The sequence below is a fragment of the Fukomys damarensis genome, unplaced genomic scaffold, assembly GCF_012274545.1.
Source record: "Fukomys damarensis isolate Sample0158 unplaced genomic scaffold, DMR_v1.0_HiC HiC_scaffold_23, whole genome shotgun sequence".
Classification (NCBI taxonomy): Eukaryota; Metazoa; Chordata; class Mammalia; order Rodentia; family Bathyergidae; genus Fukomys; species Fukomys damarensis.
Genome location: NW_022900935.1, coordinates 37081554 through 37102942, shown reverse-complemented (window position 1 = coordinate 37102942; position 21389 = coordinate 37081554). Strand labels below are relative to the sequence as shown.

The 21389-nt window shown below is 40.9% G+C and overlaps 2 protein-coding genes across 3 annotated transcripts in view; one reads left to right on the top strand and one right to left on the bottom strand.

The window, feature by feature from the left end:
* LOC104859953 (cytochrome P450 2J2) overlaps nt 1–9342 on the top strand; it is a 36762-nt gene extending 27420 nt beyond the window's left edge. The window contains exons 8-9 of the mRNA XM_010620858.3: nt 2120–2258; nt 8975–9342. Of these exons, the coding sequence (XP_010619160.1) occupies nt 2120–2258; nt 8975–9153 (318 nt within the window). The 3' untranslated portion in view covers nt 9154–9342. The remainder of the gene's footprint in view (nt 1–2119; nt 2259–8974) is intronic.
* A 9294-nt stretch (nt 9343–18636) lies between these two features.
* Nucleotides 18637–21389, bottom strand: part of LOC104859954 (cytochrome P450 2J2) — a 35594-nt gene continuing 32841 nt past the window's right edge. The window contains exon 9 of one of the 2 annotated variants that reach the window (XM_010620860.2): nt 18637–18935. In XM_010620860.2, coding sequence (XP_010619162.1) covers nt 18757–18935 — 179 coding nt within the window. In that variant the 3' untranslated portion in view covers nt 18637–18756. Of the gene's footprint in view, nt 18936–19034; nt 19205–21389 lie in introns of those variants that run through there. The other variant, XM_019207033.1, reaches the window with a different exon arrangement.

Genomic DNA, 21389 nt, shown 5'->3' with positions numbered 1-21389 from the left:
CTACAAAATGGCAATAGTTGGAATCAAGAACCTGCTCTATGATGATTATTTTCACTACATTATACACCCTCTCAGGACTTGCTTTCATCTGAAATAAAATAACCTCCCCTCAGTTTTTCTCCATTGGCCCTTGGTGAATTTCCTGTCTTCATGAACAGAAGACATCTCATGCTACCTGCTCTTATGATCTCCACAGTCAGCTCCTCTTTGTCCCTGGCATCTTCCATCCGTAAACACATTTAGGTGTCTCCTTGTGTTCTCTGGCCAACTTGCTCAGCCTGTGAGGATCTGTTCTAGTTTGTCTCAGTCCCTCTGAATAGCTTTCCTCAGGGACACACTCCAGTGGTGGAGCCGGGGAGCTTTCCCACTGAACACTGCCGGGTAGGGCCACTGCAGAGCCAGGAAGTCCTCCCCTTCTAATTGAGCATCTCCTGGAGTGAATGAGATGTGAACATGCCAGGTGCCATTTGTATTTTCCTAACCATTCTTCCACCTTCAGAGTGTCTAGATTGCTTTTACCACTAATTTTTAGCATCATATTTGAAAGCCTTCCTGGATATCAAGAAATCTAATTGCACCTAGGTAGGTGCAGTGACTTTGACTTATGACAGACATAGCTTGAGAAATAGCTCAATGTTGGTCCATTCTGTGATTCTGAGTGTGTTGTGAAGCCTGTCAAGGCTTCAGTTTCTTCACCTGTAACATGCTCTTAAACCGATCTCACAGACTATGCATGGAGGTAAGTGTGATCTTACATGAAGAGCCTCATACACAGAATAAGAATTATTACTCTTCAGTAAGCCAACAAATATGCAGTAAGTATGTAGAACATTTGGGTCTGAAAACAACCCTGAGCAGTATAGGGATGGAAACACCTTCTTAGAAAGCGTGATGAGCGGGCAAAGGAAAACTCTCGCTGGGTCTACAAAGATGCTGTCAGAATCCTCCAGCTAGAGGGACACATAAGAGCCAGATGACCCGGAGAGGTGAGGCTTTTGAAGGAAGTGATTTTGAGACCAACAATCCAAGAATGGCAAGAAGTTTATGAAAAGCTAAACAGAAAAATCTTTTCCACAAGATAAGCAACATGGGATCATGGTCTGTTAGAACAACCAGAGGAAGGCCACCTTAGTGGGAGCCCCATGGTCATGCCTTGTATCTAGATGTCCACACTACAGGCTCATGAGTGCATAGATGTGGTTTTTGCAGGTGGCTGGGTCTAGGGTGTGTGATGTTGGGATTAAAGCTGCTCCACCTTGGGTGGAGTGCAATCCACACTGAGGGCCAGCAGCCTGGACAGGATAGAAGGGATAGAAGGAGGGATACTGCCATTGCTTGCTGCTGCTCGTCTTCTGCTAGCTCCTGCCCACTCTGTGAGGCCCCTCTGCCATGATACCCTGCCTTGGACACAGTTAATTATGGACTGAGACATCTACAAAGTTTCTTAGTTTAACATTGGAGCAGCCTCAAAGAGAATCCTTTCGTGGGCAGAGGATGTAGATCACAGAATGAACTGTTAGGTAAATTGCCCAGCCTCACTGGTAGGTCAGAGGAGGCAGCATGAGAGAAAGGCTCACTCCCTGCCTCTGGGATTTCTGATCCTGTGGCTGGAGTTACAAACGTTCCTGGCCCTGGGCACCTGTTAGTGTTACTAACCCTGCTGTGAGTGGGAGAGCAGTTGATACTGGAGGGAAGAGACTGAAGAAGCCTGAGAGAAGGTGATGTCTCTCCCTCTGCAGAGTTGTTGTGGTCATCACACCTTAGAGGAGCTGGGAGATTTGGTCCCAGTGAGTGCTGACTAGCTGTCACACTGCTGTCCCCTCAATGCCTATATGTCCATTCCTAATCCTACACTCACATCTGTCTGTAGATTAACCGATTCTGCACTCAAAAATAGTCTAACCTCCCTGGAACATTCCCGGCAGGCAATGCCAGTCTGTCCTCCTGAGTGGTCCTGTGAACAAGTGTAGGATCCTGCAGACTGAGCTCCAGGGCCAGTAGACTCGTCAGGGGTACAGGAGCAGAGGCCACAGCAAGCCCCTGCTAGGGAGCTCAGGACCCTGTGCCTGAGTGTGTTGCATGGATCAAGACTCACCTGACTCTCTCCTGCCTTTTCTAGGGGACCGTCCTCCTGACCAATTTGACTGCACTGCACAGGGACCCCACAGAGTGGGCAACTCCAGACACATTCAACCCAGAGCATTTCCTGGAGAATGGACAGTTTAAGAAAAGGGAATCCTTTCTACCTTTCTCACTGGGTGAGTTCTGATGACACGGAGTGATATCACAGGAGTTCCTTCCTCCCTCCTGTCTTCCTCCTCTTCTCAGTAGTTTTTTGCTTTGAGTGAGATTCTTCCTTGAGGCCTGGCTCAGCATGACTGCATGCTGCTCTTGGCTGAGGCCCAGCAGGCCAGCCCTGGATTCTACATTGGCCCAGAAAATCCCTGAGATTCAGTCATTCCCTTTCCTCTGATGGAGTTTTCAGCTTTCTTTAATCTCTTTTCCACAGTAAAGGTACAGGGGACAGAGACCCATAACCTGACTCTTGCCCACAAAGAAGGTTTTACATCTGCATCACAGTTCTCAAGTTCACAAATTCAGCTGACACTAAATAGAGATGAAATACAGAGATTGGAAGGTAACAAGGAAGAGGGCAATCTTCTTATCTTACAGGCATTAGACAGTGACTTAAATATCATCAGTTTAATTAGATTGGTTTGTGCTTTATAAGAAATTATTGAAGATTTCTTTTTGCCTCTATAAATTTTAATTACTTTTTAAAACTCAAGTTAGTAGGGTCAGGGATTTAGCTCTGTGGTTCCACCGCCTGCCTCACAAGCACAAGGACTTGAGTTCTATCCCCAGGAACAACAACAACAACAACAAAAAACTCAGGTTAGGAAATATATATTTTTAATGCAACTTGAACAACTGAAAGGTTGATTCAGTTAAATCTCTTTCTCTCTGTTTTATTTTCAGTCCACATTCAAATGGATTTTTAAAACACCTAAAATGATAAAATCAATAGAAAATTATCTTATATTCCAACCATTTTGGTGTAAGGGTTGAATAGATCTTCAAAATGAAATCACAAACTTTTAAATTCCATATTTACTAAACCTCTATGTGTCATTCAGCCCTGAGGATATAAAAATGAATTAAATAGAAGACAAAAGAAAGTTTCTGTCATGGAACACATGCCCTAGTGCAGGGATGGCGAACCTTTTAGAGACGGGTGCCCAAACTGAAACCCAGAACCAATGTATTTATTGCTAAGTGCCCACATCGAGATTAAACCTGAATATGGAGGATTTTAGTTTAGAAAAACATCTCATACATTAATGTAATTCTTCTCTAAAGGAACATAGTTAACACACATGCTATAGATTATCCACCACTGCCCTGGTATAACCTTACAAGATTCAAATTACTGTCATCACTTAGGACATAGGGAAAGTGAGGGATAACCAGATATGGGAATTAGAGTCATAATATTCGTGTGCCTCAGATGCAGGCAATGTCCATCATTTTATCAAAACCTAAAGTTAGTGTCTTTCTCACATTGTCTTTATTTATTTATTTATTTATTTTGGGGGGAGCGTTGAGATAGGGTATCTCACTGTGTAGCCCAGGCTAGTCTCAAACTCACAACAATCCTCCTGCCTCAGCCTCCCGCGTGCTGGGATTATAGGCATGTGCCACCACGCCAGCTCTCACATTGTCTTTTGAAACTAAAAAAGTGCTCCCCACAACTACACTGTGGAAGGCGTGGAATTTGCTAATAATTAACTTACAGTAAAATACAGATTAGCTTTTTGAAGCAGCATCGTTTTACTGCTGGTGACCCTGAGGCTCACAACGGGATGAGGTGGGATCTGCCCACAGAGTGTGATTCCAGTGTCCATGTGTTTTCTCTCTGCTGTGCTGTGCTGGATGTGCCTGGGCTGATTCAGACTGTATCCTCTGTGTTTTCACACTTAGTTCCAGGTCACCTTTGCACACAATGAAAAGTCAGTTCTAATGTGAAAGCTTTTCTCAGATGTAGGAGTACCTTCCAGGCTTCCTGTTCATAGTTTTCATGTTTGGTCTTACCGCATAGTTTCAGATGCACATTTCAGTTATTATAAGGATTCTTGTTCATGGCTCTAACATCAGATCTATGAGAAGCTGAAATAGTAGGAATATGGCCCCTTCATTCCACAAAAGTGCTTCACCTAACAAGTGCTGCATCTCTGAAGACAGGAATCATAATGGACGCCCAAGTCTTTAAAAGAAGAAAGGATCCTCTAAGCCATGTGATGCCCACCTGCATGTCATTTCTTCACGTTTCAAGTGCCTCTTCTGCATAGCTGCCTCATGTTTCACCATGTTTAAAATTTCTTCCGTCTAAATTAGCTATAGCATGAGAAGGACTTATGGGGATACAATGGTGCTTTGTAATTGGGAACTGTATTACATTCTTTTGAATACAGACTTTTCAAAACAGATTATCTCAGGCAATATTTATAGTTGCCTAGCCACTAATGATTAGACAGGAAATGGATTGTATCATCCTTTCTAATATAGCCAAACTGAAAAGATACAGAATCGTGTCATCTCCAACATCATGTGCCCAAAGAATAAGCAGAACAGGACGTAAGAATCAAATATTTATACTTTGAGTCTAGTGCTCTCTATAGTACAAATAAAAGGCAATATGTTTCTCCATTTTAAAGATTTTCAGTTTAAAGTTCACTGAGTTCATACCATAAGTATCATTTAGAACATTGCTTTGTAACAAACTGTCCAAAACCTCTGTGAGTTAAAGCAGTGAGTGTTTGTTAGTGCTTACAATGTGCCCGTCAGCTATGTGGCTCTGCTGACCCTGGCTGGGTTCTCTTGCGTGATGAAGAGGTCGGCTGCCTCTTTGCTGATCTAAGACAACCTCAGCTGAGACACTGGTGCTCTTTTCACAGTCTTCCTCAACCTCTAGCCAGCCAACTGAGGGAAAACAGAAGCTCATAGGGCCCTTCAGGTCCAGGCTGGGATCTGGCACCACATGACATCCCCTTCTTTCCCGTGGCCATGCAAGCCGTAAGGCCAGGCCCAATTCAAAAGGAAAGAGAATTAATTACTACAACTTTATTGGAATAGTGCAGAAGTCACTTTGCCACTGTGGTGCAAGATATACAAGGGGGAAATTGGAGGTGTTTTGTTCTGACTGTTACTAATTCTGACCAAGAAGAATAACATTTAGACAGCACAAGCAATTTGTCTTTGGTATCTCAGTAAAGATGTTGACAGGATGAGGCACAGTAAAATTGAAGAGACAAAAGCATAAAAAATATTCAGTAGGTTAACAATACAGGACCAGTTTTGCTAACACATTATTATGTTTGGCATACAGTTGCTCCTCATGCTTTCCTTACAAACCACTGCTCTAGAAGAAAGAGGTGCAGACATCAGTTTCACTTGGAAAATGTGCCTAGGTGTAGGGTTGTTACCTATGTGTGGTCAGCAGGGGCAAAGCTGTTACTGCACATTCAAATGTTCTTGTCCTCATTCAAGTCCCCTCCTTTGGGCCATCTAAGCCACATGGGAAGCTTCATGATAATCAAGAGTCTAGTTTCTCAAGTCAAAAGGAAATGATTGACTTGTAGCCAACTGGGTTAGGAAAACAACTTTACTAAACACATAATTGATCTGATTGGTTAATGGTGAAGGAAGGTGCAAATATTCGTTCTTCCAAGCCAAAGCTTTGATGTTGCAAAGTCCTTGTATTCATCATTTTTAAAGCAAATGAATACATGTCATCTATTGGGATCTTTGCCTAGACATAGCACACTAGTTGGAGAGAAGGATCTTTGACACGGGAGAGAGATTTCTCTTTGGGAATGCTTTCACCCCTGTCACACAGTGGTCACTGATGAAGCTAGTTCTTGGCTCTGGTTCTTGCCTCTTTTCAATAACAAGTCCGTTATATAAGACTCAGACTGACTCAGAACAGACCTGTGAGTTTTTCCAAGTCTGCTCTAATAGTTATCTGTAGGTGACTGTGTATAAGAACCCTTTCATTATACCTTCTTGGCTCCTTTTACATTTTGTTTGGGCCAATGAAAGTGATTCCATCTCGATTCTGACAACTTCTATCCTTTCCTGCTATTCCCACCATCCCTGTGAGAATCTTACCAAAGATGACATTCATCCACCATCTTGTAGTTATGGTTTCAATGTCCTTTGCCTTGGGGATGGATGTTCCACTTACTGATGAGATCTGATCCCATGTTGGAGTGTTAATAATAGTTGGGTGTCAGGGTCGTAACACTTTTAGCCACACTGGATCAAAACAGGGAGGAAGAAGCAGCAGGTAGATCAATCTTACTTTCAGTCCACTGTTAAATTTAATCTTATCTATTGCATAAGTAATGGCTAGTACCTTAGAACAATGGACAAGATCATTTTTCCATGAATGGTACTTATGCAGAATTTTGAGAGGTAACACATAAATTTTTAAAAGTAAAACACAGTATAAAATCAACAAGAATAAACCTAAGATAAATTTAAGAATAAGATAAATTTATCTTGTAATTAAAGGAAAAACAATTTGTCTGTAGTACTTGTTAGAATCTTTTCCTTGAATCTGATTGTAAATGGTTAGAGAAAAACTAAATCTGTAGCTAACAAAAGAATAGATATGTGGACTGGGGATTTAGCTCAGTGGTTCTGCCGCCTACTTCACAAGCACAAGGTCCTGAATTTGATCCCTGGTACAAAAAAAAAAAAATAGACATGTGTCAGTTACTGAGGTGAATTTAGCAATTGACAGGACAATTAGATTATTTTTATGGTCTATGGCAGTGGTGGTGAAACTATAGCATAGCATGTATGTTGTTTGTTTTATTTTAAGATCAAAGGTGTTAATGTAAAAATTGTTTTTTCTAAATTAAAACCTCAATATTTGGGTTTAATTGCCATATTGGCATTTTGCAGTAAGTGGGTTTCGGGTTGTGGTTTGGGAACTCATCTTCAAAAGGTTGACTGTCACTGGATGGCACTTTAAGATAACAATCATGACTGATAGCTTTGTGCTAGGATAAGCGGTTTTTGTGAATTTTATAAGATCTTTACAGTATTTGTATTAGTACCAATAGCATATATCAGTGTTATAGTTAAATAATAGTAACTATATTTAAACAGAGTTATAAAGTAATCATTAAAAGACTTTTTAAAAAATAGATACTTAAGCAAAACTCAATTTTTAAGGCTCAGTTTTCTTAGGTTAGTCATAACCTAATGAAGGAAGTAGCAGTCACAGGAATTACCTTGATAAAATCAAGAATCTTTGCTGTCTGAGTCAGTTCTTGGAAGCTTTACTGAAAGCAGATCAACACTTCAAGAAACTGTCATTGTTTTGAACTCAGAGACACAGAATACAGTGAGTATTTTGTTCTTACATAGCTTTATCAAGACAGCCTAATTTCATTGTTTTATTTTGTGTAGAGTTGTACATATTTATTAGAATTTTAACAGTATTGACCTTAGTTTTACAAAAGAGTCAAGGTTACTTGGAAATGCGGTATCCATCCAGCTATACCTAAAATGTAAACATGTGTGAAGAAAACAATCTTGAAAAGGAAAATACATACCAGCTCTCGTGTGCAATAAGACAAGTTAACACTGTGTGGAAAACCTTCCAAATGAACATTTTTATGCGTTATTAACATGCACTGATTATACAGAGTAATGCTCTTCATTTTAGCAGATTTGCACATGTACATGATATCCTTTAATTACCCCCCACTTCTCAGCCCTCCTCCCTTGAACTAAACACTTTTAAATGATCAACATGTCTATGTAGAGGTAAGTTGTATTTGATACAAGGGTTGAGATAGCAAGGAGACAGATACAGTATGAAGACACAAGTCCATCTATCCCATTTTTATCACCCACCAAACATCTGTGAGCTCAAGTGAAGGGTAAATTTTTCAGGAAAAGTGACTTTCAGTTTCCCAGGAAGTAACCTAGGATATTATAATAACACACATGACAGAGGTATGTATCATCTACACCAAAGCTAATGAGAATGTACAAAACTATTGTGCATCTTTGTGGCCTCCAAAATCAGTGATTTTTGAGTTAACTAAGAGTGAATGAAGTTAGAGGGATGATTTAGGTTTATTATCGGTTTTATCTCATATCATGCAATTACTCTCCTGTGGTTTTATCAGAGTACCATGTCAGGTATTTTGAAACATATGGTGCTACAAAGGTTAATTATACTCTATGCAAGGTTTATTTGTCATTCCAGCCTTGTTTCCATCACTGTACCATCATAGTGGCCTCAGAGTTGATTTTCTATGCCTTTGCCTCCAGTTCTCCATATTTCAGGTATTGGGATGTGGCTTGGATGGTACCCAGTGTGAGCTATGGAGGGGAGGACACTGCTCAGTCTTCACGTTGGAAGTAAAGACCCTGGTCTAGATGAACAACTTAAAGAGGAAGGAACAGGCAGCTCAATCTGGAGCACCACGAATATCAGTGGGTCCCCATGATGGAGGAGGGTAACAGGCATAGGGAAGTGACTTAGATGTTAGGAGCCCTGCTCTGTCATTTACTTGATTATACTTTGCTGTTTCATTGTAAGGACTGAGATGGATTACATAATTTTGTTGTTGTTTTATTGACTTCTCCTGTGGTTGTTTATTAAATTAGTTTTGAAAGGTTTCAGACTAGATACTCTGAGTCAGCCAAGGCCTCCCATTTCTATTATTCTGTCCTCGGTTTCTTCACCCCACAACTAGCCTGTGAAAGCATTTGGCTTCGTGATCTTGAATTTCCATTTTCTGACCTTTGGTGAATTCATGCGGTTGTTCAGATAGAAATAAGAAGCTGGATATAAAGCACAAGGTCGGGATTTGCTGGAGGGAGTGGAGAATACCAATTTCTAGAGGCAACAGTGCCACCTGAAAATACATTGTTGGTTTTTGTTCCACAGGAAAACGTGGATGCCTTGGAGAACAGCTGGCTAGGTCTGAGCTGTTTATTTTCTTCACTTCCCTTCTGCAAAAATTTACCTTCAAGCCCCACAAGAATGAAAAGCTGAGCCTGAAGGTTAGGATGGGCATTACATTTTCCCCTGAGAGCTACAACATCTGTGCTATCCTCAGGGCATGATGGTGGAGAAAGAAAGTAAAAGGAAAGAGAAGAGAAATAGCATGTCTCTGAAGCCTCTGGTGCCTATACAGATGTGAGGGGACAGAATGAAGGTGGGAAAGGAATGATGCAAGGAATTAGACTAAGGAAATTGGACCACAGTCCTAGTTCTGCTATTTTCCTAAGAATTGCTCCTGGGCAAATCCTTTGGATACTAAGTGATTTTCCTTTTCATCCTGGAGATGGGAAGAAAATGGGAATCCCTTCTCCAAATGTACTGTTTTTGGTAAGAATCAAAGAAAATAATGGTATTTAAGTGATTTGTAAACAATAAAACACATGATAAAATTATAATGATGCCGTGTCTCCTTCTTGCTTTCTTTTGCAGATATATATATTTGCATATGAGCTGTGACAATTTCTCAGGTTCAAGTGTTCCAAAATAGCCAACAAGAGTTAGAAGTGGGACCTGGTGTACAGACACAGAACATAGCAAAAATTGCTCTCTCCTTTGGGAGTGTTGGCCAGTGCTTGATCTTGCTTCTCTCTCAGAACAAACTTCTGGGAGTTCATCAGGCAAGGTATATTCCCCTTTTACAGACAGTTATTCTACCTGAGCAAGTTAGAACAATAGAGATACAACACACTCTCTGAGAGAACTGAGTCCATTTACTTAAGCTGGTGACCAAGAGGGGACTAGTGCCCAGAAAGTTCCCTTGGACTTGAGAAGCAGTTTGGTTTCTCCTTTGAAACCATGCTTTCAGCTGGGGAGGGCTCAAGGGGAGTTTTACAGAAGCTGAACCAAGCCAGGTTAGTGGGACAGAGAGTGGCAAAAGGAAGCTTCACAGGATAGCTTAGCAACAAAACATCCTGCAACTGCAGCAAGTTTACTACCATACAGGTTGTAGGCTTTGGGTGCTTTGTCCAAGCACAAGCACACAGTGGTGGTGAGACTCAAGATGGAGTCAGCTTGGTTAGCGCATTTCCAGCTCCTCTAAGCATGATGTCAAAGTGTTGCCTCATGAGAACCGCTTGAGTGGGCAAAGGATTGTACAAGGGATTATAGTAGGATCTCATATACATAGTTTAACAGAGGCTATGTGCTGTTTTACAAAATCGACTATCTAATTAAGAGCCTGAGAAAAAGTAGGATGAGGGGACCAAAGCTCTTCTACCTTCTGAGATTTCATGCCCCATGTACAGTACTTTAAGGGAACAGAGTTGTGCCTTCTTGGCTGAGATGCTGTAGCCCAACTCCTCTAGTAGCTGAAGAGGCTCTCATGTTCCCTGCAGGCATTTTTTTTCTCCATTAAGTTTATTTGTACATTTTAAGCATACAATACAGTTATACTCATCATTAGGATCTTGTAGCTTTACATCATGCATCTTGGTTGTTATAATTTCCCCATTTCCATGACCTCCCTTCAACCCCTCTACCCCTCCTTGTCTAAAAAGACTTTGTTTCCATTTTTTATTTTTCTCATTTTAATTCCATTCCTATCTTTGTTTCCCCCTACCCCTCCCACTTCCCCTTCACCTTTGCAGCTTTTCTTCCTATTTCACCTTATCTATTATACCTTTTAGTCCTTATTTACATTGTCAGTATCTCACACTAGAGAAACTATTCAGTATTTACACATATGCATCCTATTTATTTCGCTTAAGAGTATGGCCTCAATGTGCATCCATTTAGCTATAAATGTCTCTAGTTTCTCTCTCCTTATGGCAGAGTAATACTCCTATCTGTCTGTCTGTCTGTCTATCTATCTATCTATCTATCTATCTATCTATCTATATAGAGAGAAACCCCATACCCTTATCGAGTCTCCAGTTGATGGACAATTGGACTGTTTCCAAGTTTTAGTGATTACAAACTGTGCCACTATAAACATGGGTGCATATATATCACTGTGGTGTGATTTTTAAGATTATTATGAAAAGATACCCAGGAGAAAAATAGCTGGGTCAAATGGGACCTCTAATCCTAGTTGTTTGATGTATCTCCATATTGATTTCCACAGTGGTTGCACCAGTCTTCACTCCCACCAACAAAGAGGAAGGGTTCCTTTCTCCCCACCACCCCACCAGCATTTGATGTTGGTTGATTTCTTGATAGCGGCCATTCTTTCTGGGGTGAGGTGAAATCTCAGTGTTGTTTTCATCACATCTCTCTATTAGATTTCACTAACTTTAAAATGGCTGGTATGTAAAAGAACAGCTTTCTTCTTCCCATAATACCCTGCTTCTCACCTAAAAATATGGCTTCTCTGACCAAAGGATAGCCTTCTTTTTCCCATCATGGCCCTTTTCCTGCCAAAAGAGTAACCTGATACTTGTTACCTCCTACCAAATAGTGATGTCACAAACCCTCCAGTAGCATCACAGGATCCTCTAATCCTTAGCCACTACCTCACTCAACACCACCTCAGCTTCTGTAAACACCTCCCAGTCCCTATAAAAGACACTCCCTCTCTGGGCCATTTTACTTTTTCTCCTCTGTCTGGAGATAGCCCAGTAGCTCCTCCCTGTAATAAAGGCTTCTTGCAGTTCTGGTCTGGTCTTGGTTTTCAGCTCTTTTACCTGAAATTCTCAAATGACCAGTGATGGTGAACATTTTTTCATATGTTTATTTTCTGCTTTTACTTGTTTGTTTGTGAAATGTCTGTTCATTTCAGTTGCTCATTTTTGAATTAGGTCTTTATACTTGGGGGATCTGATTTTTTTTTTTAGTTCTTTATATATTCTAGATAGTAGACTATTGCCTGAGGGACAGCTGGTAAAAATTTATTTCCCACATTGTGGATTGTCTCTTAGCTCTGCTTGTTATTTTTCTGGCAGTGGAGAAACTTTAAAAAGATGAGATACCAATTGTTGATTCTTTGTGCTAGTTCCCATGCTACTGAGGATATGTTCATAAAGTCTTTTCCTATGCTGAAATCTTCAAGAGTTCTAACTAACTTATCTTCCAGCAAGTTAAGTGGTCCTGTTTTAATATTTAGACCTTTAATCCACCTGGTTTTTAGCTTAGTGCATGGTGAAAGACACTGCCCTAGTTTAAATCTTTGAGAAGTTGAAATCCAGCTTTTCCAACACCATTTATTAAAGAGGCTGTCTTTGTTCCAGTGAGGGTGTTTGGCTACCTTGTCGGAGATGAGTTAGCTGAATATGTCAGGAGTTGTTCTGCATCTTCTAATCTGTTCCACTGATCCTTGGGTCTGTTTCTTTGCCAGTACCATGCTGCTTTTATCTCAGTGGCTTTGTAATAGTTTCAAGTTGGGTATTGTGATACCCCCTGCTATGTATCTATTGCCTAGTATTGCTTTCAATATTCTAGGTCTCTTCTTGTTCCAAATGCATTTTTGGATTGTTTTCTCTAGTTCTGTGAAATATAGTGTTGGGATTTCATTGAATCTGGATTGCAGTTTTGGAAGAATGGCCATTTTCACTATATTGATTCTTCCTACCCAGGAACAATGGATGTCTTTCCATTTCCTTATATTCTCTTCAATGTCTTTTTTAGAGTGTTTTAGTTCTCCATGTAGAGGTCTTTTGATTCCTTTGTTAGATTGATTCCTAGATATTTTTTTGAAGCTATTGTGAAAGGTATTGTTTCCCTAATTTCATTCTCAGTGAGTCTGTTATTTGTGTACAAGAAGACTATTGATTTTTGAGTATTTACCTTGTATCCAGCTACTTTGCTGAATCTGTCAATTAAGTCCAGAAGTCTTTTGATTTAATTTTTTGTCTTCTATGTAGAGTATCACATCATCAGCAAATAATGACAGTTTAACTTCTTCCTTTCCTATCTTGTTTGCTTTTATTTCTTTCTCTTGTGTAATTGCTGTGGCTAATGTTTCCAAAACTACCTTGAACAGGAGTGGTGATAGTGGACATCCTTGTCTTGTTCCTGATTTTAGCATGAGGGTTTTGAACAGGAGTGGTGATAGTGGACATCCTTGTCTTGTTCCTGATTTTAGCATGAGGGTTTTCAATTATTGACCTTTGGATATGTTAGCTGTTGGCTTTTCATAAATAGCTTTTATCAAGTTGAGATAAAGACCATGTATTCCAATTTTCTGCAGGGTTTTTATCATGAATGAGTGTTGAATTTTCTCAAATGCAATGTCTATTGATATGATCATATGGTTTTTGTCCTTGGCTCTGTTAATACAGTATATTACATTTATTGATTTATGTATGTTGAACCATCCTTACATTCCTGGGATAAATCCAACTTGGTCAGGGTGTATGATCTTCTTGATGACCCTCTGTATTCAGTTTGCCAATATCTAATTGAGGATCTTTGCATCTATGTTCATTAGGGAGATTGGTCTATAGTTCTCTTTTTTGGTTTTAGAATCAAACTAACACTTGCTTCTAGGAATGAATTTGGAAGTATTTCTTCCCTTTCAATTTCACTGAAAAGCTGCAAAAGTAGTGGCAGTAGTTCTCTAAATATTTTGTAGAATTCAGCAGTGAAGCCATCATGATCTGAGCTTTTCTTTGTGGATAAATTTTTAATTACATTTTCAATTTCACTAATTGTAATTGGGGTGTTTATAACTTTTATAACTTCTTCATTAAACTTTGTTAATTCATATGTATCTTGAAATCTATCCATTTCTTCTGTGTTCTCCATTTTATTAGAGGACAGGTTCTCAAAGTAACTATTGATCCTCTGGATTTCTGATCTCTGAATCTGTTGTGACTTCACCACTTTCATTCCTAATTGCATGTATTTGAGACCCTTATTTCCTGTTTTTTGATAAGTTTAGCTAAGGATTTATTTATTTTACTTATTCTTTTGAAAAACCAACTTTTCCATTTGTTGATTTTTTTGTCGTTCTCTTAGTCTCCATTGCATTGATTTCTGTTCTGATCTTTATAATTTCCTCTCTTGTATGCACTTTGGATTTCTCTTTCTCTTCTTTTTCTAGGAGCTTAATATTCACAATTAGCTTGTTTATTTGAGCTTGCTCTGTTTTCCTAGTGTGGACATTTGCACATTCTATGAAATTCTATGAATTTCCCTCATAGAACTGCTTCTGTTGTATACCATAGATTCCTGTATGTTGTACTGGCATTGTCATTAAATTGTAAAAACTGTCTAATTTTTGCTGTGACCCATTGGTCATTCAGGAGAGTGCTATTCAATTTCTATATGTTTGTGAAATTCTTACAGTTTCTTATGCTATTGATCTCCAGTTTAATTGCACTGTGGTATTACTGATAATATACATGGGATAACTTAAGTTCCTTTGTATTTACCCTAAACATGTTCTATGAACTAGCATGTGGTCTATTTTGGAAAAAGTATATTCTTTTCTTTTTTTGTACCAGGGACTGAACTCAGGCCCTTGTGCTTGCAAGACAGGTAGCAAAACCACTGAGCCAAATCCCGTGCCTCTCCTAACTTTATTCCCTTTATTTCTTTCTCTTGTCTAATTGCTGTGACTAATGTTTCCAAAACTATATTGAACAGGAATGGTGATAGTGGACATCCTTGTTCTGTTCCTGATTTTAGTGTGAAGATTTTCAGTTTTTTACAATTTAGTATGATGTTGGCTGTTGGTTTTTCATAGTTATCCTTTATAAAGTTGAGATAAAGATCATCTATTTCAATTTTCCCCTGCAGGAATTCAGTAGCTGCTACTAACAAATCATCCACACATCAAAGCAGGGTGATGTTAGTGTATTGGGTCAAAATCTCACAAAGTCCTTCTGGGGTACCTCACCAAACAGTGAGAGTGTTTTTGAATCCTTGAGGCAGACAGGTCCAGGTGAGCTGACATAAATTGCTGGAAACTGGCTCAATCCACTCAAAGGTGATGATAGGCTGGCTAGCTGGGGCAAGGGGCACACTGAAAAAAAGTATCCTTTAAATGTAGCACAGTATACGCTTCATGTTCAGGAGACAGCAAACTCAGGAGGGTATATGGGTTGCGGATAGTAGGATGAAGTGCTACCACTCACTAGTTAACTTCTCTCAAGTGGTTTCTGTACCAACAGGAACAAGGTGTTCCATGGAGAATGACACAGAGTTATTTTTTTCAGCTTTAATTGAGTTTATTGGTACATTTTAGGGATACAGTACAGTTACATTCATTGTTGGGATCATGTACCTCTACATGGCAAGTCTTGATTCTCATTTTTTCCCCTTACCTCTGCCCTCCCTTCACCCCCTCCTCCCCTCCCCATCTACAAACACTTTATTTTCATCTTTTCATTCTAGAGTTATTATCCCAAAGCCCAGCAAACTCTTAATATGAAGTGCCATCCCCTGTCTGGCCTTCTGAGATATAGGATATTGTCAAACTCGCACAGGCATGGCTGTTGACAAGAGTTCAACTATCCTTGGAGGGTGGTGAGCAGCCAAATTGTGGATTAGTTTCTGCCCACACCTTTGGAAACTCTGCCTGAAGTCTTGCCAAAAAGTCCTTGGGGGCTTGTTTATTCTTGGTTTTCTTTCCCCAAGAGGAGATACTCCTTGGACAGAGCAGTGGTCCTGGACAGTTGATATGAATGGAGTGACATCTAAGCCTCAGTTGGAGTGAAAGAAATGGTGGCCTTTAGTTTATGAAGGAGGTCTCATCCAGGCAAGGGGAATGGTCAATCTGGTATCACCAAAACAGAGTGAGTAACTTGTTTGGATCTGAGGCTCACCATTTGTTCACTCATAAGTGGGCAGTTTTGAACTCCTCCTATGGCCCCTGAATGAAAAAGGTTTGCGATGAAAGCTCTCCCAGAGGAGTTTTTAACACTGACCTCTTGGCACTAGTGTCCATCAGTAATTGGACATATTGTCCCCCTACTTCAATATTTACCATAGGCTCCTGAGGAACAAGAAGGAGCCCTGTCCACTTCAGTCTGAATCTTCCTTTCCCCTGGATGTGAGGAGGGATAGTACCTTGGCAGAGGTCCTGTGGGGCATTCATTTTCTCAGTGCTCTTCCTCCTTCCTATAGGCACGTTGATTTCTGCTCAATGGTTGATGTGCTCCTGGCTTTCTAGGCTCCTGCCCTTTGGATTTCCAGAGTTGGGTCCCCTCTGATAGCTGTTGCCAAGATCTTTGCTTGCCTCTTTGCCTACCATTCACATTGCTTGCCTCTTTGCCTACCATTCTTGGCTGTTGCCAAGATCTTTGCTTGCCATTTTGCCTACCATGCCAAGTAAAACTGGAAGACCTTTAGGAATTTCTCCAGGAATGCAGTGGGGAACTCCTCTGGTCCCTGTGTTACTTCAGTGGTTTTTGAAAAATTTATGGATTTCCAGGCTTCTGCCCAGATCCCATTCAACAACTTTTGGTGAAAGGTGACTAAAGCCTCTTTACCCCCTAAAGAATTTGGGTCCTATTCAGGATGGTCTGAGGGGAAGCCTTGTTTCTACAATTCATAGGCCTCCTCTGAACACCCTCCCAGTAAAACCTCTCTAGCCCCAAGGCTAATCCTGTCCCACTCTTCAGCCATGAACAGGGTCAATAACAACTGTTAACAGCCATCCCAGGTTGGCAGATGAGTCATAAAAATTGATTTGATCAATTTTTGAACTCAGAACCTGGCGCTTCTCAGGGACAGTGGATTTGGGGGTTCGAGAGTATAAAGGTCAGAAGTGGAAAAGGGAACATATACCAGGAATGGGCAAGTTCCTGGTCCTGCCTGTCTCATCAGGAGGTGGGGCTTCCCTCAAAGGCAAGAGTCTTTAGACTGCATGTTCCTGAGGTGGTGACCTCCTGCAGGGATCAGAGATGCTCTGGTATGGCGGGGAGGGGTGGCAAGAACAGCAGAGGAAGAAGTGAAGGAGTCAGGGGCAGGCAGGTTGGGACAGACAGGACAAAGGAGAGACCTAGGGTTATACAGAGGTGGACTGAGCATCTGACTGCCACAGGACCACTTTCTATCTCACTTTCACCCACCAGGGGACAACACCTTTTGGAAACAAACAACTTTGAATAGTCCTTTGTGGCACAGGCCTTTAGCCATGGAGGAGGATTCTGCATGAGGCTAAACCAGGAATCCATGTAGGTGAACTGATTGGGATGCCCTGGTGACCCAGTAACAGCCTTCCAAACTACTTGAACTAGGGCAGGGTCGAGGGAGCCCTCAGAGGGCCACCCCACAGCGAAATAGGGATGCCCAAGCTCAGAACAAGTGCCAAGTTTGTTCTTTGACATTTCCCACTCCATAATCATCAGAAAATACTGAGGAAAAAATTCTAAGCATGCAGACCAGGGGTGTAACAGATTGTGAAGATGATGACCCCACAGTTGAGAGAGAGACTTAGAGCAGGCAAGCAGGACATATCTAAGAATAGGAGCTGTAAGAACAGATAAAAGAGAAGAAGACACAGGGGTGCCTGTACATAATGTCTATGTAGTGCACCCTTGAATGATTTGGGGACAGACAAAAGGGAGTGTTTCTCTGTGGGGAGGAAACACTCAGGCAGTTGACTGGCTGTGGCCTTCTCAGCCACTTTAAGGACCATCTAGGCTTTAGGGTGTATTTATCTCAGTGTAAAGAGCACCCACTTGAACTTTCTTAGATGTGGCCATAGAATCACAGTACGACCTCACTCAGACTATGTAACTTCGATGGGGAGATAGCACCCTCTTCTTTGAGGGGCATGGATAGGATAGTCCATAGCTTTCACTGCCTGTTTCAGCCACACATCAATTCATATAACAGCTATTTAGAGATTAAAATATTCCAAACTCTTCCCCGGGGATTTCAGATTGGCTGACTTGCAGCAAGACCAGCCCAAACCAGTGGACCACTTCAGTCAGTGTCCTAACTTTAGAAGTGGCCTGAGAATGCCTTCATCAAGGACTGTTATTCCCCACCAGAACCAGAGGATCCTTTCCTTCAGACCAGAACAGATGAACTCCAGAAAATTTGGAGAGTGTCTCAGGTGTACTGAATGAAAGTGTGGCAAGTTTGGGGGCTTTTCCTCTTTGCTGCCCAGACCAGCATTGATTAGGCCCAAAGCTCAGCTTCTTTTCAAACTCACACTTTTTTATCTTTCCTGTATAATAATTTAATTCATCTTGTGCTATCATAGCTCCCAGGAGACTAGAACTTGTTGCAGAGCATCTAGTAATATCCCCTTTCCCTGTTCACTGCTGGGCAGCACTCCCAAAGTGGACAGCATTTTTGCCATGCTCTGTGGCTATACCCCAGGTTCCATTTCTAACTCTTGTTGGCTATTTTGGAACACTTGAACCTGAGAAAGTGCCACAGCTCATATGCAAATACATGGCTGCAAAAAAAGGCAAGAAGGAGGAACAGCGTAACTATAATTTTATGATGTGCTTTATTGTTTGCAAATCACCTAAAGTCCAATATTCTATTATTTCCTTTGATTATTACAAAGAACTGTATTTAGAGAAAAAATCCCCATTCCTTCCCATCTCCAGGATGAAAAGGTAAATCACTTTGTACATAAATGATTTGCCCTACATGGATTCTGAACAAAATAGCAGAGCTCACACTGTGATTCAGTTTCCTCTTAGCCCAATTCTTCCCATCTTCCCTCCCCCACCTCCATTCTGTCCCCTCACATCTGTGTGGGAACCAGAGGCTTCAGACAGCTGCCATTTCTTCTTTCTTGCCTTTCACTCCCTTCTCAGGCATCATGCCCTGGGGACAGCACAGATGTTGTAGCTCTCTGGGGAAAGTGTCAGGCCCACCCTAATCTTCAGGCTCAACTTTTCATTCTTCGGGGGCTTGAAGGTAAATTTTTGCAGAAGGGAAGTGAAGAAAATAAACAGCTCAGACCTAGCCAGCTGTTCTCCAAGGCATGCGCGTTTTCCTGTGGGACAAAAACAAACAATGTATTTTCAGGTGGCACTGCTGTCTCTAGAAATTGGTATTTTCAACTTCCTCCTGCAAAACCTGACCTTGGGGGTTGTATGAACCTCTTATTTTTGCCTGACAACCACTTGAATTCAGCAAAGCGCACACAGTGGAAATCCAAGCTCAAAAAGCCAAAGCCTTTTAGCGGTTAGTTGTGGGGTGAAGAAGCAGAGTGCAGATTAATCGAGTGGGAGGTCTGGGCTGACTCAGACAGTGGTATCTGGCCTGAAACCGAACAAAACTCATTTAATAAACAACCACGGGAGCGGTCAATGAAACAACAACAAAACTATGTAATCTGTCTCTATCCTTAAAAGGAAACAGCAAAGTATAGCACCAAGCTCCTAATATCTAAGTCACTTCCCTATGCCTGTTACCCTCCTGCATTGTGGGGACCCCCTGATAAGCTTGGCCCTCCAGATGGAGCTACTTGTTCCTTTCTCTTTAAGTTGTCTGTCTTGGCCACGGACTTTATTTCAAACATGAGGGCTGAGTGGGGTCCTCCCCTCCATACCTCACACTGAACACCATCCTGGCCACATTCCAATTGATACCTGGCACTTAGAGAACTGGAGGACAAGGGAACAGAAACTCAGTGCTGAGGTTATAGGTGACCACCAAGGTGGGAGAGTGATGGAAAGACAACCGAAATGACAAATAAACCTTGCGTACAGTGTAATTAAACTTTGTAACACCATATACTTCAAAATGGCCGTCATGGAACTCTGATAAAACCACAATAGCAGAATAACCTGCACAAAATGAAATACTGTAACCAAGAAAAAAACCTAAGTAACACTTCTAATCTCATTCACTCTATAATCTCATTCACTCTACGTTAACTCAAAAGTCACTGATTTGGGAGGTCCCACAGATGCACAATACCCTAGTACATTCTCACCAGCTTTGCTGTAGATTTTATTTCTGCTGTGTGGGTTATAATAGTGGCCAAGGCTACTTCCCAGGGACCTGAAGGTCACTCTTTCTGAAGACGCTTTCCCTTCATTGAGCTCACAGATGTCTCATGGGTGACTGAAATGGGATACAAGGATCTCTGTGTTCACATTGCCTCTGTCCCCTTAGGAGAACTGTCTCAACCCTTGAATCAAATGCTACTTACTTCTACATATACAGTTGTTGATCGTTTAAAAGTGTTTAGTCCATGGGAGAGAGATGAGAAATGGATGTAATGTGGGCAATAATTAAAGTATATCAAGTGAATGTGCAAGTCTGCTAAAATAAAACACATTAATCTGTATTAAAATATGTGCTCATAAAAATATTGGACAAAGTTTGATGCAAGGCTACTGTTAACTTGTCCTATTGCACGTGAGAGCTGTTATGCATTTTCCTTCTCTTTCTATTTTTCAACTTATCTACCGCTACCTTGTACTTCTTCAGCAACCTGGGCAGTATAAGTCTCTAATGCCCGTCAACCTTGTCCTAACACCCAGACTCATAAAGCCAGGATGTTTGGTGTGGGATGATGGTGTCACAAAGAAAATATGGATTACACATGCAAAAGTACTCATTAAATGTAAATGTAATTGGCAACTATGTCACTGCTTTGTGACTTTCTGCCTGTTGTCTTCCCCTGCTATGTGCCTAAGTCATTAGTGTTCTTATCTTTTTCTTGTACCTATGACATATAGTAGGGTTAGCAACTTGTGAAAAGGATACTGAATCAGTTGTTCCAAGACTCTGTTAGAGCAATCAATAGATTATGTCAAAAGTGGACCTGCAGAGTCAAGAACCAGTTTAAAGAACTAGCTTCATCACTGACCACTGTGTGACTGGGATTAAACCATTCATAAAGGTAAATCTTCCTTCCGTGTCAAAGATCCCTCTCTCCAACTAGTGTGCTATGACTAGGAAAAGATCCTAAGTAGATGACATGTATTCACTTGCTGTAAAAATGATGACTACTAGGACTATTCCACCTCAACGCTTTGGCCTGGGATAATGGATACTTGCACCTTATCCCATCATTAACCAACTAGATCAATTATGTGTTTAGTAGAGTTGTCTTCCTGACCCACTCGTCCATGATCCAATGATTTTCTTTCAACCCAAGAAACTAGACCCTTGACTGTCATGAAGCCACCTGTGGCTTGTATGGATCAATGGAGGAGATTTCAATGAGGATAAGAACATCTGAATGTGCAGTAAGAGCTTTGCACCTGTTGACCATGCAAAAGTAACAAACCTACACCTTTTCCAAGAGAAAATGATGTCTGCACCTCTTTCTTCCAGAGCAGGTGTGTGTAGAGAATTCTAGAAAAAGCATGAGGAAGAAGTATATGCCAAAGATAATACTGTGCTAGAAAAACCAGACATATTTGGTTAACCTACTGAATATTTTAAAGTTTTTATCTCTTCAGTTTTACTGTGCCTTACACTGTCAACATCT